The sequence below is a fragment of the Perca fluviatilis genome, chromosome 17 (genome assembly GCF_010015445.1).
Source record: "Perca fluviatilis chromosome 17, GENO_Pfluv_1.0, whole genome shotgun sequence".
In the NCBI taxonomy this organism is placed as follows: Eukaryota; Metazoa; Chordata; class Actinopteri; order Perciformes; family Percidae; genus Perca; species Perca fluviatilis.
This window is the reverse complement of record NC_053128.1, coordinates 6,386,503-6,411,523: the sequence shown is the minus strand read 5'-3', so window position 1 is coordinate 6,411,523 and position 25,021 is coordinate 6,386,503. Positions and strand designations below refer to the sequence as shown.

Genomic DNA, 25,021 nt, shown 5'->3' with positions numbered 1-25,021 from the left:
TTTAACAAATTCAAGTTCATAAAATTTCAATTAAGATGGAAAGAATTAAAAATCAAATGACTCTGCATGTTAGGATAACTTGATTTGTCTGGATAAATAAAGCTTATTTCTGAAAATTTTATTTATAATTAATTCTCTGATGCAAGATGCATACAACAAACCTCAGAAAAACACAAAAGGCGATAGTGATGTCTCAGTCTCGTTTCAGTTTAGTACATTTACTGTAAAATAGTTCCTGCAGGTCTGTTGATTTAAAGGCGTTTCCCACTTAATCGCAGAATATATGCTTACACTGGCCTGGCAAAAGTTCTTCACACATTTACTCTCCTCTTATCGGTGAGTAATGTGTTGACCAAACTCTTGAGAAAACTACAGATCAAACTAAAACTTATCAGACCAAAGAACACTGCTCTAGCAGTCACTCCATACATAATATATATTCATTATTCATATTTGAATGTAACAATCAATATAGATATTACAGTTCAAAACTAAATGGTCATAACACTGAATTATGATAAATACATTATCTTTTATTTTGGTTAACTTACCCGTCAAGCTCAGCGGTTTCTACATAGCACAGGCTGTTTGGGTTGGAGCTGGATAACAGCAGGATGTCAGCCTGAAGAGAATAAAAGATACACATTCAAAATGTAGAATTCATCAAGCATTCTGAAGGGTTTAACACTCAAATCTGCCCACACATATTCCCGTGTATTTCTGCCCTGCTTTAAGTCAAAATCGACATCCCTCTGTGCTCGGTGACAACTACCTCATTTCTAAATGGCCATCCCTTTCTCAAACCATAGGAAGCATTGTTGTAAATCAGCTGATTTTACAGCCTTTGCTGTCATCAACCATCAAATACCATTAGATCATTTACAGAAACGGCTCAATGCGTCTTCGCTTGACTGGGTCAAATTTTACCTTTTAAAATGGACCTTTTTTGTTCAAATACGTGATTTTATCTCTGTCTCACGATATTACTTGGTGAGTGCCACAAGGTTCGTATTTTGGGTCCTATATTTTAGTTTTTATATGCTCTGAATTTGTTACATTCTCTGCAGTTCTACATAGATGATGCCTCTCAGAATGTGTCTTACGGACATCAAATGTTGGACAATACAGACTTTCCTGCAGTTTAATGAAAACGCAACAAAACTTTTTGGACCTTGTAACTTATTTACCCCAGTTCTAAAAAAAAAAAAAAAAATGATATATTTATCACATGCTTTACACGCACAATCTTGGAATCATTTGTAACCCTGCTACTTTTAAAGTACTGGACAATGTTATGATTCAGTCACACTTTCTTTTGCTAAGAAATATATCTAAAAAGTACTTACTTATCACTTGTTAAATATTAACAGTAATCCATGTTGTTTTTGCAGATATTTTGCAATCAGCTTACTGACCATGAAACTGAACAGATCTACAGCAGTTAGCCACGTTATCACTAGCTAGCTAGGCCACAGGACACCCATCTGACAGATGTAACCAGGTAATAATTGATTTACAATAAAATGTTCTGAAAATAACTATAAGCTTATGAAAAATAAAAATAAAATTATAGGAATTTTCTCAAAGTTGGCTATGTATTTTTTTGATGTTTGATTGACTTTTCCTGATGGCTTCAAGGTGCCCCATTGTGTCAGCTTAAAATGGCAGGAGGTCACACATGCACATTTAAACAGTAACTGTCCCACAGTCCAGCAAAAAGGTTGCTGCATCTTACTGGAATAAAGTCGTTCTTCTTCATTCGAACCACATCTCCAACTTGTATGTTCCTCCACTTTGACTCTTGAAACCTGTGGCAGAGATCAATCACAGTTTCTGTACTCATCATTTTTTTTAAATGATTTACAAGGACAAAAAAAGTCCTAACAAAAACAAACGCAATCATCCATGACAACACACAAAACTTCCAGAGGGTTGCGCCTCCAATTGAGGATGCAGTTTATGCGAAGGAGGTTTTATAGTCTCCAAGTATAAGTCTCCAAGTATAAAGTATATAGTATATATAAATAGTGAAGTCTAGTTATGACAGCTGAAAATTGGTAAAGCTATATCGAGTAAGTGTGAGGTTGAAATAATTTATCAAAACTAAGAAGATTGTACTTCTTTAGGACGTTATAATAAATCTTACTGGTTTATCATTCATTATCTTAACATGTTGTCAACCTGGACTCGAACAACTGATATTTCTCACAAATGGTGTTAGTTTTAAAAGATGGGAATATCTTGTTTTATAAATCAAAGAAACAGGAAAATGAACTTTGTTCTGACCTGCCATCAAGCAGGACCTCACACTTCCTGTTGTTAATCTCCTTGTCCATCCTGTGACGCGCCTGGTAGAAAAACATTAAAAAGAGGTCAGAGCAAACTGGATAATACAATACTTAATACTACTACTTAATATAATAAAAAGGTAGATACTTTCGATAAAACAGGCTAAATTTGATCTGACTGAAATAAATTATACTGGCTGTTCACTCAAAATAGCTAAAACCTGAGCTTGAAGTACTCTCACAAAATAAATCCAAAGTCAAGGTTTACTTAGATGTAGTTAAAATCTCAGGAAAAAAAAAAAACCTACTTACAATAAAAACAACCAGAAGTGGATTTAGCAGTGTGTTTATCTCTCTACCTTTGTCTCTGACAGACTCACGGGACACAATGGACATTAACCTACCGCTAACCGGTTTACATTTATATTTGTGATCCATACCATTACCCAATCCATACCTGATCTGGCATTGTACATATTGTTTATATTTTTGGATTTGCACTCTTTGGATTTGCACTGTTCCCACTTTGTATTGCAACTTCTGCACAGCAATTTCCCTGTGGATGAATACGGTTTTATCCATTCCAAAGGGGAGAAATCTTACCAGATCGTCCACCAGGTCTTTGATGCCAGTGACTCCAAGCACCACGACTAGAGGAATCAGTGTGGTGTACCAGGGCAGAGTAGCAATGTCTGGAATAATCTAACAAACAAACAAATAAACAAGCGATGGCACTTATTCCTTGTTTTTTGTAACACTAAGTCAGAAGACCGGTGGTTCATCTTTGTTTTTTTGTTTTTTTATGAAATGTACCTGTAAGATTAGCAGAACCAGGAAATAGAGGTTGGCGACCCTCTTAAACTGCTCGTACAGGTTCAGAGGGAGGAAGGTGAGGACATTGTACTTGTACGTCTTGATGGCGTTTCCCTGCAGAGGAGAAACACAAAGCAGACCGTGATTAGCGCAGAAGCAGTTGGTATTTTGTCCTGTGCTGTTAAACAGATGCAGAAAATATGCACCTTAAAAAGGGGAAGTCCACCAATTTTACACATCAGCTGGCGGAAGGATCCTCGCCATACAATGAGATCGGGCAAGAATCGCGAGTGACATATCGATTTATAGAAAATCATGTCAGGCTTCGAGCAATGCGTTTGTGTCCGCAGTCCGCACAGCCAGCGCTTAAAGCAATCATCGTCCTGTCAGGAGCTACTGGAAGCTACGGGCATGGTTTACATGTGTATGATGACGCCGACTGTTTGTTGCAACAATGGTGGATGTGACAGCCCAATGATTCCTCCAATCACCTGCCAGGTTTAGTTTTTTTAAAGTGCCTGCCCTTTTCCAAACAGTTTCCAATGATAGCTTATCAGATGGTTCTGTTTAACAAGCCATCTGGTGAGTCAGGTTATGGCTCAGGAGGAGCTTCGGAGAAAATAACCCTGATGATGCCATCTGGGTTATTTCAGCTTGGGCTTGGATACTACACATTTTAAACTATGTCTGGTTTTACAAACTGGAGATCTGGAGTTTGAAAGACATGGGAGCTCACAGGGAGGGTAATGAAAAGACTACTGAGATGCATTATGGGAAATAATTAGGATCCAACATTTTGACCCTTGACCCATGCTAACTCATTGGACTTCGAGCACTCTTTTGTAAGTTTGTTTTTTATGAGTCCTCCAATTTTATGGAAATGCAATACTGAAACGACTAATCTTTTTAATAGTTATATCTTTAGGCATTGTTAGGCCTTTATTTTCACAGGACAGATGAAGAAATGAAAGGGGAGAGAGGGGGAATGACATGCAGCAAAGGGCCGCAGGTCGGAGTCGAACCTGTGGCCGCTGCACCGAGGAGTAAACCTCTATACACGTACACCTGCTCTCCCAACTGAGCTAACCCCGTCACACGATAGGACTAATCTTAAAATTATTCAGGTTTTACAAACAAATCAGTGAAATTAATTGATTGTCCAACAATTTCTCGTCTTGTTTGAAGAATTTCAGCTTTCTAGAATATGTAACCTGAATATGTTTAAAGCAGTGGAGATCTACTGAGGGTTTTAAGTGAAAGTTTGGTATCTCATCTACAGCCAAAGGACTAATGAGAATAAGTGATTTCCAACTTGGCAGTCAAAGTCCTGGTTGACTATGCAGGCAGTGGCCCAGTTTCAGTGGGGACGTCAGTAATGAGACCGCTGCATTTCGTTACAGATAACCACCCAAACGCTGACCAGGTAAAGCCTCAGCTACAGGCCAGTCAAAAACATTCATCGTTTTTACCTTCTATCCAACAGCTTCCTGTTAGATCTAGGACTCTAAGGCTGCATCTCATAACCCTTGTTTGATAGCTCCTCTGTCCTCGGCTCAACCGGAGGTTGTTCTGTTCCTCAGTGAAGGCCATCTCAAAGCTCTTATTTCTGCCCCAAGGAGCGAGCATCGGGGAGGTATAATCAAGGCGCTATAGCCGAGGATACACGAGAGCAGCCTTCCCAGAAGCCGTGCAGCTGAAGGAGTTGTTACTTCACCCATACAGCAGATAAATTCATGTGACGCTTCAGAGGAAAGGACGTCTCATCCCACTAAATTACATTTGTTGAAGCCGTTAGGGTTAGTTTAAAAGGTTCTGGCTTCAATCCTTGCTGTGCCTTTTGGTAACATACAGGTCGGCTCAGCTGGATGATCAGGTTTTAGCCTCCAAAGGCCGACGACACAATAGAGTTCAACAGTGACTGCCCAATTTTAGAACGGCTCTGGTTCCCGTAATGATATTCCCCATTAAGTTGCTCCATTGACGTTTCATTAAAGGCTTATGTGAAGAGTTTTAACCCTGGAACCAAGCCAACCAGCTACAAGAAGAATAGTGACCATAAAACATTTGATTCAGCGAAAAAAAACATTTGGAAAACAAAAAAAGGCAGACATTATGGCTAAAAATCTAAATCCTTATGCAATATATGAATGGGACTTTTTTTTTGCTGAGCTCAGCAAGTGCCAGCAGTGACAGAGCATTCTACCAATCAGCTAAAGCTTTAAGTTAGAGGAAAAGGTGCAAACTATGTATTCGTTTTTAATGTGTAGGGTAGACTAAGTTAACCCTTGTGTGGTCCTTCGGGTCCCGGTGACCCAAAGGACCACACAAGGGTTAACAAAAGAGTTGAGTGGTAAACTGAAAATGTGCAGAAACCAAGTGAAGCCATGATCTCTTGAGGGTATGAAAGCTCTCCACTAAATCAAGTACAACACCCAGTTGCCATTCATTCACATGCTTCCACCCTATCTTACATTTTATCTACATATTAAAAAAAAATAAAAATAAAAAGTAACAGTATCATCAAAGCACAAACGGAGAGTCCTGATTGAGTCAGAAATGACTCCGCAGAAACATAAGGAAGCAGACACAAGGAAAACTTTTAAATTAATACAGCAGACTTCCTTGTTAGTGTTGTTTATCATGTTCATACTTTAACCTGTTCTATACCCACTTTCTTTGGGGATTAGATCAAATATAGATCTGGCTAAAATCTATCATAGCCAAGCCATGTAGTATGTAGGTCAGTTGATGCTTACTAATGTCCATTGCATGATTTTGTTCAGTTAAAAAAAAATAAAAAATCAGCCTCCATAGTTGAGGAACAGAAACTTATTGACTTACTGACTCTTGCAGGTCAGAATTTTTATCAGTAGGACTTGTGAATGCAGTGCTCTTCTCTAGTCTCCCAGGAAATGTGGACTGTGATCAATTAACCATCAACTCTCTTCAGCAAGTTTTAATTCTTTGCAGGTTGATTGTAGGGATGTCACAAGAATCGGTACCAACATTCTTAAAATAGGACTGTTCTTGTTTTTCTGCAGTAGCAGAGGTACCAATGGTATAAAAAAAAAAAAAAAAATAAATGTGTTGCAATTCTCCACAAGTGGTAAAGAAGAAGAATGCCTACAAGCACATTGGGAAAACTACTGAAGATCGCAACAAGTTTAGTCTAATATGGAAGTACTTTGCATTTGTGACTGATACGGACATATACAGTGCCCTCCACAATTATTGGCACCCCTGTTTAAGATGGGGTCATGGACTTCTAAAAATTCTCCTTTTTTTTTTTAAACAACATAGAACTCAAATGCAAAAAAAGAGAAAAATCCAACCTTTTATTTAAGTACATTACTTTGGTGGTAAAAAAAAAAAAATAATCACACATTTAGAAAAAAAAAAAACTTGAAATCATGTGTCCCACAATTATTGGCACCCCTGATGTTAATACTTTGTACATCCCCCTTTTGCCAACAAGACAGCACTTAATCTCCTTCTATAACATTTCACAAGATTGGAGAACACAGAGAGAGGGATCTTTGACCATTCTTCTTTGCACAATCTTTCTAGATCATCCAGAGTCCTGGGTCCTCTCTCATGCACTCTCCTCTTTAGCTCACCCCACAGGTTTTCGATTGGGTTGAGGTCTGGGGACTGAGGTGGCCATGGGAGGACCTTGAGTTTGTGACTGCTGAACCATTTTTGTGTAGATTTTGCCACATGTTTAAGATCATTATCCTGCTGAAAGACCAAGTGACGACCCATCTTCAGCTTTCTGGCAGAGGCCGTTAGGTTTTTATTTAAAATGTCTTGGTAGTTCAAAGCATTCATAATGCCGTGCACCCTAACAAGGTTCCCAGGGCCTTTGGAAGAGAAACAGCCCCAAAGCATCACAGATCCTCCACCATACTTCACGGTGGTGAAGGTGCTTTTCGGCATACTCATCTTTTGTTTTACGCCAGACCCACTTAGAGCGTTTGTTGCCAAAAAACTCAATCTTAGTCTCATCTGACCAAAGCACACAATCCCAGTTGAAGTCCCAGTGCCGCTTAGCAAACTCCAGACGTTTACGTTTGTGAGTGTTAGTGAGAAAAGGCTTTTTCTTTGCATGCCTCCCAAACAGCTTGTTGGCATGTAGAGAGCGTCTGATGTTTTTTTTTGAGACTTCGTGACCCCAAGATGCCACTCTTTGATGCAATTCTGTGACAGTGAGCTTAGGACTTTTTTTTACTTCTCTTACCATCCTCCTCACTGTGCGTTGTGGCAAGATAAACTTGGGACCTCTTCCAGCCTTGTTTGTCACTGTTCCAGTTGTTTTAAACTTCTTAATGATTCCTCTGACTGTAGATACGGGCAAGTTAAGGCGAGTGGCTATTTTCTTGTAGCCATTGCCTGACTTATGAAGGTCGACACACATCTGCCTTACTTGAATTGTGTGTTCTCTTGTCTTTGCCATGTTGACAAATGGGTAAGAGAATTAGGACTCTGTGTCACGTCATATTTATACCCCAGGGAAACAGGAAGTCATGAATTACTATTTAAAAGTTCCTAGATACCCTGACCAACTTTAGCAACTACAGAAAAATATATTTAAAAAAAAATCTATTACATTTTTCAGCGGAATTGTTAGGGGTGCCAATAATTGTGGGACACATGATTTCAAGTTCTTTTTCTAAATGCGATTTTTTTTTTTTACCACCAAAGTAATGTACTTAAATAAAAGGTTGGATTTTTCTCTCTTTTTGCATTTGAGTTCTATGTTGTTTATAAAAAAAGGAGAATTTTTAGAAGTCCATGACCCCATCTTAAACAGGGGTGCCAATAATTGTGGAGGGCACTGTAATTGATGCTGGGGTGCCATTGTGCAAACGATGCCATCATTAATTTCAAACAAAGGGAGGCAACACCTCCGATTTGGTGAAGGTGAGTGAGTTTCATGTCATATTAACATCATAAACAAACCGTAAAACTTCTAATCCTTATCCTGAAACATAAGCCCTATGCATTTGTTTGAGGCAGCTGGCATTGTTGCTGTGGAGCCAGCTAACTTTATGCTCCATGTAATGTTTGCGATAGCCAGTTATTTGTTAACGAAGCTAGCCCATTGCAAGGTTATAAACTTCCTCCTAAGGTGCTACCATGCAGCGCCATTCAGCCTGTGTCCTGTAAGCAAAATATAAGCTAATGTCACCGGATTTAATAATTATTGAAAAGTTAATGGTTTTAAAAAAAAAAAACTTTTCGGCCTGCCACCATGTCCGTGAATTTAAACTAATGCTTGCAAAAGATTGTATAAGGAGTTTATGTTTACGAGTGTACCTTAGCACCTGTAGCCTGCCCAGTTTTATTAGTCAACTAAAGTGTGTGTGTGTGTGTGTGTGTGTGTGTATATCCATCCATCCATCCATCCATCCATCCACCCACACACACACAGTGGCAACACTGGATGTTTCTTGTAATTGTTTTGATTTGGGAATTTAGTTTCATTTTATTTATTATTTGAAGGCTACACGCCACTATTGATGTGTTTTTATGATGTTCAACTGTTTAAATATTTATTATATATCTATTTTGTGATTGCTTTTTTAATATGTGACCGCTTTTTATAATGTTAAAATAAAGGAATTAATGTTGAAGTAGCCAATAATTGTTTTTTTATACACTGTGGTACGGACTTTGGTATCGAGTATCGTGCACTTTTGGTGGTATCGGTACAGACTACTCGTGAAACTAATGGTGGCTTTAAAGGAAGAAAATCAAATGACTGTTGGAGGATTCAAATAATTGTCAACATGATGAATAGCTTGTTTGAAACATGCAAAACACAAACTTGTCCTGCTCTTTACCCAGGGTGTGTTAGCCAGGCTCAGCTCTATGTGCTCAGGATCAGGTTCTACCAGGACCAAGAAGGGAGGAAGATAAAGGCTCCGTCAGTCTATGAAATTGTGTTATGACAACTTACAGAGTATCTGCTCTTCTTGATGCACAGGAACACTTTTTTCTTAAACTCTGGCAGGTGGTGATAAGGTCGGTCATTGGCTTTCACCTTCCATGCCATCTCTGAAAAAGAAAACATTATGAAAAAATGGGTTACTTAACATAAAAATAAGTAGGAGTGACCCAAAATAGTTGAATATTCTATCCTTCGATCAAAGGAGCCAGATTACAGTTGAACTTCGTAGAGGCATTATGAAATGAGGATAATGTCATTTTAGCCTACCCGTTTTCTTATGATATAAATTTCAACATATAAAGCTGTAAATAAAAATGTGAAAAGTGTGATGATAACAAATCCAACCGCCCCTTTTAAGAAAGAAAGTTTCACTTTCTATGATCCGTGCCCGGAGAAGCATCTTGGTGGCAGGTATTTTAACCTTTAACTGAAAATGCCTGGGAAAAGAAAATCTAAAAGTGTGGGTGAAATTTGAAATAGTAAGATGATCCAAAGTAAGATGCAAGTAGTGTGCCACCACCTGATACAGTAGCACAGCCGTGATCCAGTGCGCAGCCTACGGCATGATCTGTCCGCCCCAATGATCACCAAATCCTGCACACCAGACCAGCAAGTGGGGATACATGCAAAGAGGCAACGTTTGCGGCAGAAAAACATTATGACAAGAGGATTTGTAAAAGAAGTATAGAGCGCATTGCAGGACAGTAGACTTTTGCTCTGTGCTCTCTTGCTTCTTGTCATCGGGGGCCAGCTGCTGACTGCTCGAGTGACACGCAAGCGGGCGCTCCAAACCTCTTTCAATTAATCCATCCTTTTCCACCCCTGCAACATTTATACAATAAGAAGCTACTCTTTTTATGTCTGTGTCCTAATCGGTTGCATCTTTTCCTACAGTTACATACAGGAGCTCAAACGCCATGTAAACACCTTACCCTGGTTAAATTTGGAGTTCTCATAACCCCCGGTTAACAGACTGAGAGAACTCCTTCAGTAACCGGGGTAATCCTGCATGTATACACCTTAACTGGGGTATGATCGGTTTAAGCGTCTGAGCATGCTTCAACTGCCCGTCCCCCACTCTGCTGGAGTGGTTTTTGAATAGACAGTGAAATAAATGGACATATCGACGCCATAGACTTCGACGGAGAGCGGTGAAATCAATCAGAAGCACTTTTCCGGTGATGGCTCAGCGTACTGCGCAGCCTCAAACTGAGCTAGATGTGACGTGATCAACCTGTGTGAAAGTTGTATGTCTTCTGGTAGCTGTGCCAAGAGAAATCGTTTTTTTCGTGGATAAATGTTACTTCATATGAATTCACTTGCCACATACCGAAGTATTCCTAACCCATCATGGACTCTCTATGGGCTTCTCCTTTGACTGTATGCCTCCAAGTCCCCCCCAATTGCCTGCGAGCTTTTCCTATACTGTACGGTAATTTCTCCACTGTGCGACAGAAAGTCGCATGGTTATGACACAATCGTTACGGTACAGATCCACTTTTGCGACACGACTGACGAGTGGTGTCGCGACGTCATACAGCCATGGTTGATGGTCCACGCCCCTGACCAGCAGCTGATTGGACGAATGCTTGACGTGGGTGCAGCTACTCGAGAATTTCAACAGAGTGTCATGGCGGCTCGTTGAGAATACGATCCCGTATTTTACAAAAATAGTTCACCGAAATGTGTTTCTGAAAACATTTTAAGCGAGAAATAGGCCATGCAGTTGCTGAATCTGTCTTCATTTCATTTCATCGACAAAGGTCAGTTTGAAAGATTTTCGTCTACTTCTGCTGGATAGTCCCGTCGCGTTCAACGGATTCATTTGCATGAAGCTGGGCATTGGCCAGCTTTTTGACGCGCAGCATTTTTCCAATGTAGCGCCGCCTTCCCGGAATGCTTTGCAGGAGCGTTGAAGTCCCTTGACGTCACCCATAGGAATAGAGTCTCCATTTTACTCCCTGCCGAGGCACCAACAGACACCGGGAGATGGCTAAAGAGATGGTCAACGCTGTGTCTCGGCAAAAAAGTGGAGGGACCGAGCAGGTGCGACTAATGTCGGTTTGCTTGCTAATTTCATCCGACAGTGGTTACTGATATAATGAGCCAAACAAGTTGTCAGTCATCTGGCGAGATCACTGTGCATTCCTCCACTGTGACAAGAGTGTTTAAAAGCTGTGACAAGAGTGTGTAAATGAAAACATTCAAAAGAAGCCAGTTGTGCGTTGACAGAGCGCCACCTACTGTACCGGAGGTAGAGTTACTCCCGGGGTAAGACCCCGGTTAAGTTAGTCTGTTTACATGCGCACTGACAGCTGAATATTTCATCACTGTAGTCATCTCATTCAAAATGAAAACAAAGTCATTAGTGTCTTTAGTTACTCACCGCTGGGTCTAGCATCCGCCGGGGGATGCAGGACTCCGGCTCCAGGTGGCTCCGGTTCCCCTTCAGAGCTTTCATCCAATTCGTCATCTGTCTCATCGTCACTGTATGGCATGACCTCATCGTCAGGCTCCAGGGAACCATCGGAGTCTGCACGCCGCCGACTCATCTTGTCAACTCAGCTATCTCTGAGAAAGAAGAAGAGATCAATAAATGTAACACAAAATGTATTGAGATTTTTAAAGCAATCACATAAAGTGGGAGAAGGAAGGGCTGTATCCAACAAGTTTTTTTTAAACTTTCCAAAACAATCCACCACACCCACTTCAGCCTTTTTACCAGTGGCTCAAGGGATAATGCCAGCCTGTTGGTTGGTCCAGACTGAAATATCTCAACAACTTTTGAATTGATTGGCACAAAATCTGATACAAACATTCACGATCCCCAGATGATGCATCCTAATGACTCTGGAGATCTCCTGACTTTTCCATTAGGGCCGCCACGGGGTTCACATTTGTGGTTTAGAGTAAAATTGATGAATTTTACCACATCAACGTTTCAATGTTTCCATACTGGACTAAATACTCAATACTTGCAATAGTAATGACATTACCATCAGCATCAGCTGTACTTTGTATTTAGTGTGAATTAGCATAGGTTACGCTAAACTAAGATGGTGAACATGGTGGTAGCATTTAGCTCAATGCCTCACTGTGCCCAAGTACAGCTTCACAGAGCCAGTAGCATGGCTGTAGACTCAGTCTTTTTTTCCTCTCTTTTTCCCCCCCCCCAATCGAGAAACACACGTTGTTGGAGAAAGATAAGTGAGGAAGGACAATGACAGCAGGCTTTCTGCGCCCTGCCCTTACCTTCCAACGTTGTCAAACGACACCTTGTACAACCTTGTTTATTTGGAGCACACTAAGGCCTCGAGGATTTTATTAGTTTCAGTAAGCTGGCGTTGAGCAAACCCAAAGTCCAGGACTGCAAATGCCCCTTCAGAAACAACAAGGCGCAACCATGTTTTTATGGGCAGAATACATGTACTGATATCAAAAAACAAATGCATGTAGAGTGTGAGGAAGACTGAAGTAAACAAACACTAAGACAACAGTGACATTCTTTATATTAACAAGGCCTACATACAGATACGCAGATACAATGAATAAGGAAAGAAGTATAATAAATGACTCAGCTGTTGGAAATGAAGTCATAAAATGAATCAATGGATGATCCATCTGATGGATCAGTTACACTCAAGTCAGCCTCAAAATGTTTTAACATTTTAAATTACAGGAAATTCATAGCCATAAAAACTGAACATCCATCTTGATAAAGCCATCGCCATTGTGTAAAGCCATCGATACTCCTTAAACAAACAGAAATAACGAGATGCAGTCCAGGTTTACGTTCTGATTTGACCCGCGGTTTCTGCCAAACTTCCTAACGTTGCAGCGTGTGTTTAACGGTCATGATGAATTGGCATAAATCTGCAACTCTGAGGAATGTGCCCACACCTTCCTGATCATTGTCACCTTCTACTCAGAGACAGTTCCTTGTTTAAAAAGAGCTTTATTCAGCTCATTTACAGTCTGTTCTTAGCAGTAACCTGACACCAGAGATGTGCAGGATCCAGCCAAGTCTCAGCAAAAAGGACACCACAACTCACGACATCCCGCTGGAAACCGACACAAGCACGGAGGCCACACAGCTTACTGTCTGACGCCTGCACACCGGCTAGCAGGATGCCCAGTAGAGAAGTCCCAGTCGGTGTTCACTCCACATGACTCGGTGGCCCCTCTGATGTAGAGATGGACGCACAAAGATGGTCTTGCTTGTCTAAGTAGACGGGATCGTAGCCATAGGGCATTGCCGACAGGTATCTTCACCTTTTCCTCTGATGTTTCCATTTGAAAACTTTGACCGGTCCAGGCTAGCCGAGTCAGCAGGAGACTAGTGAGTTGATTCCTCTATCGGGATCAGCGACTCAGTCAGGAGATGGCAGTAAAGATGGTCTGGCTGGTCTGGCTAGCTACCTTTTCGTCAGTCGTAAACAAAGCCAGCAGGAGGCTGGAAAGTTGATGTCCAGATCCTGATAAGGGACTCATAGCCACATGCCATCACCGTCAGACGTCAACCACATAAAGCACAACTAATGTTCATGAAATAGACAATTCAGCATACATTTTGCAGGGTTGATTGAGAGGCGCCTTTTAGAACAAGACTGTAGGGTAATTCCTGTGCGACAATGTACCCTATCCGCTCTCTCATTGGATATGCCTGTAACATCCACCTGACAGCTCCTGGTTAGCAGTTGACAAGTTTGGCGTTTCCTATCAGCTTAATGTTTAATGACGTGGAGGAGCCCATTAGCACAGATGATGAGGTTCATTAGTCTGGTTTCCAAAAACAAATACGCCTAAGAGCGCTTAACAGGGTCTAGGGCAGGACTCAAACTTGGGAAACTGTTGAAGAGAAAGGAGTACTTTAAAGTTAAGACCCAATATTTTACCGCTCTAGATCTGTTATATCACAGCAGTTTTTCATTTTCTTGGTTGGAAAAATGTATATTTTATTTTGACAAGTGTCAGATGATTAACATGTATTGCCTAGATACAGGAGCATAAGAGGCAGACATTTACATTAGCATTAAGCTCAAAACACCGCTGTGCCCAGGCTGTACACTCTGATTATGATCTATTTGGGGAAGGCGAGTAAAGTAAGCACTTTCGGACAGACAATAGAAAACCAAAACACTTATAGTTTTGGGGTTTCCTCTACTGCGCACATGGCAATACTTTATTTTTCTATAATCTCATTTAATGTTTCCCTGCGAGGTTTGGTGATGCGTTTCCCCATTTCTGCCAGACATTGTGTCTGATGTAATCATGTGACAACACATTACGGCAAGATACCTCCGCAAGCTGGAATTCATAGTTAGCATCCCCTCATAAGCAGAGCCATAATCTGTTTCAGCAACACGTCACATCACAGATATGTTTGGTTAAGTTCCTGCAGTGGAAAATATGTCAGAAGGGCGGGTATCATTTGAACTCACATACAAGTGCAGCAAGACAATTCTATTTTTATACCAAAACAAAAGCAATACTTTCAATGCACAAAATCCTTTTTTATGATGTCAGAAATTAACCCCAATATATTTAATTGAGTCTTACCACAAAGAAGCTAGAGAAAAAACTAGCAAATATCTGACCAAAGAATAAGTAGACAAGACCAATCAAGCCAAGGATTTGATGACAGATTTCAGTACTTAAGAGATTTGGCACTCGATGCTACAAACACTTAGGTTAGTTATCTTAAAGAGTAACTCTCGCCAAAATGCAACCTAGGGTTTTTTTGTGAATGTACCCGAGTCAAACTTTCCTTTAAAAGCATAATTACGATGGAAACGCCACTTTTAAGATTGACCGTATTCTCATTTTCGGTCAAATGGCCTTTTGAGCACAATGTAGGCTAATTTTACTCCAAATGTATACTTGTACGGATAGTTTATGAGGATGCATGGGGAATGGGGAGGGTGTGGAGTGGGTAGAAGACGTTTGTGTAGGTAATGTATACTGTGCCGTATATTTGTGCATTTATGTACATGGCAGCACTGTTGCGCTATGTACATTTGTATAGAAAACGTGTGAAAATAAAAACAAATAAAAAAATGGCCTATTGAATGAGGGGCACTACTATGATCGCATCAAAATCACTTTAAAACACTAAGAAGGCTCGACACAACATTAAACTTTGCTCGAAGTATCACCAGGGGCTCTACACATGAACTCGAGCATTGAGAACATTGTTTGTGTACACAGAGTTTACTAAAAAGAAAGGTTTTGAACAACTTTCGCTCTCCGAATGCGAATGAACGGACTCCATAGGAGGAAATGTCATTCATTGACCGAAAACTAGAATACGGTCAATCTTAAAAGTGGCGTTTCCGTCCTAATTATGCTTTTAAATGAAAGTTTGACTCGGGTACATTCACAAAAAGACCCTAGGTTGCATTTTGGCGAGAGTTACGCTTTAAGTATTGAGGCTCAATCTCAAACATAGATGTAAATGTCAAACTCCAGATAGGTTTCAGAAAGCTGATGGGTGGCAAACATTTTACACCATTTCACCTTAGGTCAGAAGAAACCAACCACTGCTCCTCTAACTGAGCAGTGCAGTCAGTGTTTCCCGACATTCAAATTAAATGTGAGCAGAACTACTAAGGAATCCAGCCCAGTGAGCATTCCTGTAACTGTTCATTCATGTAACTGTTCATTTAAAGAAACTGTGGTTTGACTGAATGAGCTTCGGCGGGTTACACAGGTCTGCACATGAAGACTGAGTGAGAAGGAAAACAAAGACGTATAAAGACTATGAGAGGGGGGTAAAGAATGAGAGGAGGAGCTCAACCTGGAGAAGTAAATAAGATGACAGCTAAACTCTCAGGAGATATTTTGAAGTATTACAACGTCTTTCTTTACTCGTTTACTAGTTTTTGGTCTTGTTGACAGTTGTTGAGCCAGAATACAATTGTGTTTACATGACAGGTTTTCTATTAAACAATGAACCAAATAAAGACTCATTTCCTTCCCAGAGGAAGAATGTGTCCACACTTAAAGATGACCACTAGTTGTCTAGAGCCAGTTTTCCGCAGTTTCAGTCAAGATGGCCTAATGGACGCGGTCTTCATCTGAAGATAGATGGGTGTTTTGTTAAACATCCCGTCAAACAACGTGCCACACCAAATGAATACACAACATCAACTAAAGCCCTGCGTCACGCCTGCATTCATCTCACACACTCTTTTTACACGCCATCACTGAAGGCATGCGCGCTATTAAAAAGATGAAAGGTTTCCTTGATTGTGAAACACGGAAAAAGAAAAAAGAAAATGCAGTGACCTGGCTTGAAGACATGCCTCAATGCACGTCCTGTCCATAAATTAAATGTTATATCTTAAATCATTGAGGGGAAATTCTACAGCCAATTCATACATCTGATTGAGAGATTCTATTAATCTCCTTTAGTTTCTACAAATAACACAGAGCATGAATGGATGGCCAGCATTTGATTTATGTGGGAACAACAAACCGATGCTGGCAGGTTATCAAGCTTCAAGGAAGGGAAAAATGGTAGCTGTTTATCAAGAAAACCATAGAGTCTAATGAGTCTGAAATACGATGTTGATTGTATTTGTGTCAATTTAAGCTTGCCTAGTTTTGTCTAGTTTTCCCAAATTCTGTTAATATAGTTTGAGTGTGATGAGCCGCTGATTCCCCCCCAATCTGTATTCCAGTTTCGAACTTTTCTTTAAATGATAGTCTCAGTTTTACTTCACACTGCACTCTCCTAAATAATGCGATGATCAATGGGCGTATGTTAGGGCCAGCAGTTTTGAATAATTTGTTTCTGAAAAATCATGGGTTTTTTTCTGTCTGGCAAACGGATGGATGGAAGACGGACGTAAATAGTAGGGAGCAAAACATGGCATCACAGTTGCTAAATTAAACCAAAAATAAACCCAGAACCAAAAAGTTATGTCTTACTAAAAAAAAAAAAAAAAAAAAAGCACCTTGAGTCATAGTTTTTATGTAGGCCGGCTTATACCTCCAACTTTTCATCGAAGGGCCTGATTCTTTCTATCGCAGAGCCACTGCTACAAGCAAACCATAAGCTGCAACCTTTAGTGAACTAAACAATTAGGAAATGTAATGGGGCAAAACTTTATAAGAATTAATATTACTGACTACTGTTAACGGCAAGTATTGAAATAAATGAAGAAAATTCTGCAACACTGCAATCCAATGAGCCTCAAAACAGCCTCATTGAAAGAAAAAAAAAAAAAAAAGACAAATTCATCGGTTTTCCTCGTGAGGTCTCAACAATTACTGCTCTGCCCACCTCCCAAAAACCAACCAACCGGAGGGCAGCAGCAGCAGCAGGGCAACGAGGATCGAAAAACAGGTTTTGGTCCATTGGTTTTGTGCCAGGGCTTCGCTATGGCAACAACAAAGAGCAGGCTGGGGGTGGAACAAAATAGAGCATACCTGAGCGACGACAGTGAAACCTGAGAGGAGGGAGGACCGCTGAGGTGAGTAGGAGGCTTCAAAAGAAAAACTTAAGGGAGGGAAGTCGTTGTGACCAAAACACTACAAGCACAGTGTGGATCTGTAGTCTATTTCAGAGTTTCTAGCTCCAACACTCCTGTAAAGAAAAAAAAAGCCTATTTCCTATAAGCTCTTTAAATATATGTGGTGACTTTTTGTATTTTATCTTTCCTGTGATCTATGAAGGCAGTTTTCTGCAAACTTACTGGCTAATAAAGCTAATCCAAAAGGGGAAAAATAATAACTCTTTCAAGTTACATTTTTCCATCATAGTCTGTTGACATTCGTTTCCTTTTTATCATTTTAAAAAAGGACAGCTTAGTGGTTCAGTGACAAAACCTCATGGCCACTGAGTTACAGCCATTTAAATGGGGTAGGCAGTTAATTTTTGGTGTCCTTGAGCCAAAGAAATCCTTATCTTTCAGCATATTGTAATTCAAGTGGTCTGAGAAAAAACAAGGCTTCTGTATTCCCTCCTTGGCTCCGTTTTAAGGCTTTAGAACATCTAAGCTGTGACAGGAGACTTTGGCAATCTCAGGTCATTCTGGAGAGAGCGCGTTGCTATTGCACGTCCCTTTCGGAGAAAGTTCTGCTAACCGTAGCCAAAGACTCAGGGCTGCAGCCAATTCAGGGTTAACCTATTCGATAAATGAGACTTTATGAAAGGCCCTTATGGAAATATTCCAGTGTATATTTTCCTTCTATATCATAAATGGACCTCTAAAAAATTCCCATTGTAGTGAGTGACAGGAGCAAGACAGGACAAATACAGAAGGGCATTCAGTAACTTACTTGCGCTACAAACACACGATTTTTGTACTTCCAAAAACGTCATCACTAGCAGCTGAACTCTTAACAAAATTACTGACAGTCTTTTGACAAAATACATGATAAGAGAATGATAATGTGACCGACAGCAAACGGGTAAAAAGTGTGTTTTGGTCAGGTGTAAATCGCGGTAGGACAGGACCATAACGTTATCAAGCTAGCAATAATAACTTAGTAGTAACCGAGGCAAAGTTATGTATTAATTAAAACAAATTAAAACATTTGGTGATCTAAATCAACATACATGACATGCCTGCGTGGTCACAGTATATTACATCTGAGTTACAGATGACAACTTAAGTCAGACAAGCTTAAATTCAAGTCATGACTATGGCAAGATCTCAAGCATTTCGGTACATGGAGTGCTAACAAAAAATGGCTAACTTCAAACATTTCTAAAGCAGTGTTAGAACTTTTTTGACAGCCTGGTACACATTAACGATGGTATTACTATATTTGTCCCATGTAAATTGTTATAAGTTGAAGAGAGAAATTGACATTTACCTCACACAAAAATGAGTAGTCACTTGCCCTCTAGTTTGGCCTTTTCACCTTCAGCTCCCATACTTTGCCTTTTTGGTTCACGGGGGGAGCTTCCCGGTCTTTCATTGCAGCCAAATGTGCAACAGTTGGGCATTTTTTCAGTGATTTATGGCTTCTTTTAATTATAATTTTTCCACTATTCCCTCCACTATGTCAATGGGAATCAGATGAATGTTGGTATCCAACATGGAGTCCACGAAACACGTGACCACCTCGGAATCAATCGCATAATGGGACAGCTCAGAACATTTGATTCCCTAGTTGGCCAAACTCTCTCTAATATACGGCTCTGGTCCACACAGCATTGCGGGATGGGGGAAAAATGTGCTCTGGTTCATTGGCATTTGAACCAATCACAATTGTCTTGGGCAGTGCTAAGTCCCGGACACAATGACGGTGCCTCTGCAAAATAGTCTGGTGTCACTACCCGATGCGAGTCGAGTGCCGATGGGAGTCATGCATGCGTCACTTTGCAACAAATACTACAAGATGCTAACGGCGTTTTGAGCCAACGTTAGCAATCAAACCATCATAGATAGCTAAAACGTTTTTTAAATGATTTCCATCTTCTGTTATTGTATGTAAAAGAGAAAAGCTTATTATTTTACAGATTTCACAAATGTCAGTATGACACGTTATGCCATAAACCGTTTAAATCTGAGCATGCACAACTCACATCGGCACTCGACTCACATCGCATAGTAAGACTGGGGAAGGAACTTGTTTTGGTGGAACATGTGTACGTTCAAAAGTCGTTTCAGTCGTCCAACAGAAAAATCTGATTGGACAGATAGTCTAGCTGGCTGTGTGGATTTACCCTGCAGAGATCTGAGGAGCAGTTGACCATAGTCCTCATAAATCCACTGGAGTTTAGAATGCCAACACACAAAAAGCGGAAGCTGACAAACATCTGGCAGAATTTCTGCCAGCACCTGAACAATCCCTGAAGTGGAAAATCATCGATATAGATTAGCTTCAGCCTAGCACGAATACTGGCTCGTTTTTTTTTTTTTCCATGTTTAGGTTTCCTCCAACACCGCCTCCGGCATCCCCTTGTTCGGCGGGCCCTTGTTAGCCTGCTACGAGTCTGCGGCACTGCCTGCTGCTGCCATCCTAGTGTGATAGGGAACGTAAACGTGGCAAATGAGCTAGTAGTTTAGCCTTCTGCTCACCATAGCACATGGCTGCAACTAATTCAAGTTCATGTAGCTATAGCTAGAACACTAAATCATTGTATGTGATCTCAAAGGGCTTTACAAAAAAAAAAAAAAAAAAAGATGTCATTCAAATTTTTAACAAAATTTCATGGAAATCTGCGGGATATTTTTTGAAAAACTGAAGGATGGAACAGAAAACAAAGCCTCCAGGCAGATGCAAATGTATTGGCCTTCCTAAAGGGATCCTTTATGGAAGAAAGAGCTGGTAATTGTAGGAAAAGTAAGATATTTTACTTATTTAATATTTTTCAGGATGAGTACCCGATGTGACAGAGGTCTGGGCTACAGCAGAGTGGAATATCACTATGTGTGTGTGTGCGTGCGTGCGTGTGTGTGAGTGTTTTGTTTGGGGAAGTTACCTCCACATGTCCAAGTCTGCTGTGCATTACGTTATTGCACTGCTGATGTAGCAGGGTCAACCCAGACTACAGTCGAAATACATGGAGCATGTACGCGGCCCGGAGGGTGCAGCAGAGCTGCTATTATAATCAACTGAAGCTGCTACGCTCAGGAGGACTGCTGCTACTACTGGTATTTTCTGTGCCATTTGTTCCATTGCCTTAACAAATATTCGTAAGTTTTGACTGGGTGGACAGGACACACGTTCGTGTGGGTTGAGCCCTGCACCTGGCCACCTCCGTCCTTGATGTGTGTGTGTGTGTGTGTGTGTGAGAACATCTAAGCCGGTCAGTACAGATGCTATCAGTTACATTAATGCAGTCGGGTTTCAGCAGCACCTGCCGGGAATCCGTTTGAGCTGATGACAAACAATTGGCAAAACCAAAAGAATGACTGCCTGTTATTTGCTGGATTGCCATTGAATACAATGCTTGCTCTTGAGGGAATTACTGCAATTGTTGGGGTTTTGGAATTTACAGAGTGTAGTCTAGACCTACTATCTGTAAAGTGTCTCGAGATAACTCGTTATGATTTGATACTATAAATAAAATTGAATTGAATACAGCGACTCTGCACATAGAGCAGTAAACCCCAAACAATCTGCCACTTATCTCCTTTATCCATCATATTCAACTACTTGTACTCTCTGAAAACTTCACTTAAGCCATTATTTCATCTTCAATATTTGGGTAAGTGAAGATAAGTGTAAAAAAAAAAAAAATAGTGTGAGGCCGTGCTCAGTTATAAGAAACACAAAAGTTTTATGTTCCCAGTGTACAGTGGGTTTTTAGTGATTTTTCTCTGAAAACAGCAGTTGGTTAATCAATTATTCTATTAGTCTATAAAAAGTCAGAAAGATCCAATTTCAATGCGGTTAACAGGGGGAAAAAGCAGAAATAGTTACAAATCCTCATACTGGAGAAGCTGCAGGTCTACCTGCCGTCACTTCGGAACTAGTAAATATAAAAGCACTGCTCTCTGTGTTAATGGAGCTTAATAAAGCTTAGAGAGTCAAATCTCAATTAAGATTATTCGGTAGTTTACTAACAGCTGAATCCAGACAACGAATCCATAAACAGACAGTCCCTGAGCAAGGAACCTATACTGCCAGAGTTAGAGGTTCAACTCCTCTCTGGATGATGAGGATGTTCTCTAGAATTTCAGTCTGAAGCCAGTCCTTATAGATAGATATATAGATCTCACTCACTCACTCACTCACATACATACATACATACATACATACATACATACATACATACATACATACATACATACATACATATGATAAATGACATTTACAAAGTGAAATCATGCAGTGCTCCTCCGACAACAACAACTACCATCCCCTTTCCAGTCAAATTGTATTTGACTTCTAATTTGCCTACAGTGTGTTGTGCTTACAGTACATAGGAGTTCACTGTTGGCTGAAACCTCAGCAGAGCTTATGCGAAAAATGTTTGACAGAAGTGGTTGTGGCTGGATTAAAAAGGTGCCTGGAGGGGGTGTTGCTAATAGTGCTATGGATCAATGTTTTGATAATTGGGTCCATTTTGCATAACTAATACTTCATTTTACCTGAAAACCATACCAAATAGGCTACCTTAATCGAGCCAGAGATTCCTTATTGTGTCAATTAATTTGAAAAGGGTGAAAACCAAACCTCTTAAAAACACCTTACCTCCCCGTGTTGCCTTTCGGTCAACTATGGCAAAAGTAACATATTAGAAATAAATAAATATTGGGCTCCTATTGGCCCCCTAGATTTTGACACAGGGACCAATATACAAGACCGGCACATCAGAAAGTCATAATGTAGGACCCACAATATTGTAACTTTTAGGAAATTTGTATCAAATTATTTAAAATGTCCTAAATGTATTGACTGTGAACCATGCCATCTAGCTGCGCAGCATCAGGTACTGTATTGTGAAAGTTTTTTTTCTGTTTCACACTATTCCCTATTTGGTGGTGGTAATGTGCCAATAACCATGGTAATACGCTCGCTAAAGAAGGGACAGAAGTTCAAATATTCAAAATATAATTAGCTTAATAAAATAAGGATAAAACTCCACAGGCTAATTTCATTAATTTGAACTTTTTTAAACCCTTTGTACAAAAACTGATGCTTGGTTGGGTTTATGAATGTTCCACACAGATCTGCTCTGAGGCAATTTCATAACAGATACTTAATAGAAACTGAGATCCTTATACATGTCCTTATACATTATGTAAAATTTCAGAATAAAGTAGAAAGAATACAGTTGTAAAAAAATTAAAAATAAATAAACACAAGAAATCCACATTTGAAATAAACTGCCAACAGAAAGCTTCAAACTTGTACAGTACTTGAACCTTCCGTATGGAAAAAACATACAGAAGAAGCAATGACGCCATAACCTCGGCTCACCCTTCAATCCATTTGCCTCTCAAGTCACGATTCAAATTCTCTGTCACTAGTTTCGAAGTCAATTATTTTCATAAGGAGACGGACATTTCCCTAATCAAAAGGACTCAAGCCTTCTTCAGCTGGTCGTTTATGGAAAAAACATTGAGGCTGGTGAGACGCATGCGCCGAGAAGCTGTCACTGTGTGTCAGCTACAACTGAGACTATGTGGGTGTGTTTCACAACCTACCTGGAAGTCTGACAGGCTTCCGTTTTCAAAAATCTCTCCTTTTCCTATGAAAGATGTAGCTCCCTTAGATCAAGAGGTGGCTGTAAAAAGTTTGCAGTCGGAAAACAAAAAACAGCAGCCGTGGTCAATGTTGATTCATGTCAGTTCACACAGACTCTATTGGTGACAACTTTTCACAGCAGAAAAAGGACATAGGCAAACGTATGCGCGACATAAACCTTTTGCTAGAGAACGCAACAGTTTCTTTTTTCTTCCCATATAAAATATCTTCCTCCATGGCCCTTCCGAGGCTCCGTACATCCATCCCACAGATGTGAAAAGAAAAACTGAAAGAACCTTTTCCTAAAATTTATAACTGAGCAATCAAACTAAAGCAATGTTATCCTCCCTTCCAAAAAAGCATTATAGGGGCAAAACAGATGCAGATTTTTTTTTCAGATTATACTTTAATAGTAATGACATTACCTGATACCAATAGGCCTACCAGTACAATACTATGCGGAAAAAAAAAGAGGTACGTCTTTTCCATTTTACAAAATAACGTTCTCACATGTTAAATGTTGTCTTAACACAAGCAGTCGTATGAGAGCTTTGTGTAAGTACAATACAGTCTAAAATTAGCTTACTTTTAAATCAGGAACTATTTGTTCAAGAATAATGGGGGATTTACTGGAATTGTTGGGTCTTTGTAAATTATAGTGTGTGATCTAGACCTACTTTATCTGTAAAGTGTCTCGAGATACAGTACCGGTCAAAAGTTTGGGGTCACTTAGAAATTTCCATTCCATTCCATTACAGACAGAATACAAGCTGAAATCAGTCGCATTGTTGTTGTTTTTTTGTTTTTTTTTATCAGGGCAGCAGTTGTCCGATTACATTGTGTGCTTACATAATTGCAAAATGGTTCTCGACTGTTGTAGAAAGAAGTGGCTGATCTTTAATGCAATATGTACATTGCCCATTATCAGCAACCATTCATCCAATGTTCCAAAGGCACATTCTGTTTACTAATCTGATATCATTTTAAAAGGCTCACTGAGAAAACATTGGAGGACCCTTTTGCAATTATGTAAGCTGAAAACTGCTGCCCTGGTTAAAAAAAACAATGCAACTGATCTCAGCTGGTATTCTGTCTATAATGGAGTGGAATGGAAATTGACCCCAAACTTAACTCTTGTTATGATTGGATACTAAAAATAAAATTGAATTAACAAGCAAACAGATTATGAATCTGAACAGATATTTGATGCTAACTTTTGGTACTGGACAGGTTTCCTTACTCGCTTACTTTTTGAAGGGGGTGATTTACAAAAAAAATATTAGTCTAGTTGTTCCATTACTGTATAACACTACTTTTGCCACTGCATTCCTTTATGTAGGCCTAGGCTATATACTGTAAAATCAGTTGGCAATTTATCAGGTACACCTAGCTAAAACTACCGCATCGTAACACAACAGTGCTTATAACGTGAAGGCTGTGGTGTTCAGTTTTAACTGGAAAGGTTTTAAAAAAGGTGTTTAACTTTATGATGCACTTTGTACTGGTGTTCATTTGTATTGGCGGAGAAGTGTTTTAATAGGCTACTTATCTACACTCATTGAACATGGACAAAACACAAGAAACTGGTAGCCTAGAAAATAGTAGGAAAAACGTATTTCAAGACGTATTTTAAAATTACCAACTTACTACACCACAAACTATTTATAGTTCACTTTATAAAGTGAACGTTTTAGCCGCAAAGAAACTATAGTTAGCCTACAAAGAGCGAATGCTCGTTTGATAGGAAAGGTGTGTTGTGAAGCAGCCGCCCAGCTGAAACACTCCTCTGCTCTCGGTTTTAACACGTATTAAGCCT

General features: G+C 39.9%; 1 protein-coding gene across 3 annotated transcripts in view; it reads right to left on the bottom strand.

Annotated features, from left to right (window-relative positions):
• The window catches only part of atp8b1 (ATPase phospholipid transporting 8B1), a 50,829-nt gene that overhangs the window by 25,400 nt on the left and 408 nt on the right, over window positions 1-25,021 (bottom strand). For 2 of the 3 annotated variants that reach the window (XM_039780331.1, XM_039780333.1), the window contains exons 2-8: window positions 11,438-11,622; window positions 9,061-9,158; window positions 3,102-3,215; window positions 2,892-2,990; window positions 2,287-2,348; window positions 1,736-1,808; window positions 552-622 (exon numbers count right to left, since the gene is read on the bottom strand). In XM_039780331.1, coding sequence (XP_039636265.1) covers window positions 552-622; window positions 1,736-1,808; window positions 2,287-2,348; window positions 2,892-2,990; window positions 3,102-3,215; window positions 9,061-9,158; window positions 11,438-11,603 — 683 coding nt within the window. In that variant the 5' untranslated portion in view covers window positions 11,604-11,622. Of the gene's footprint in view, window positions 1-551; window positions 623-1,735; window positions 1,809-2,286; window positions 2,349-2,891; window positions 2,991-3,101; window positions 3,216-9,060; window positions 9,159-11,437; window positions 11,623-23,165; window positions 23,246-25,021 lie in introns of those variants that run through there. The other variant, XM_039780332.1, reaches the window with a different exon arrangement.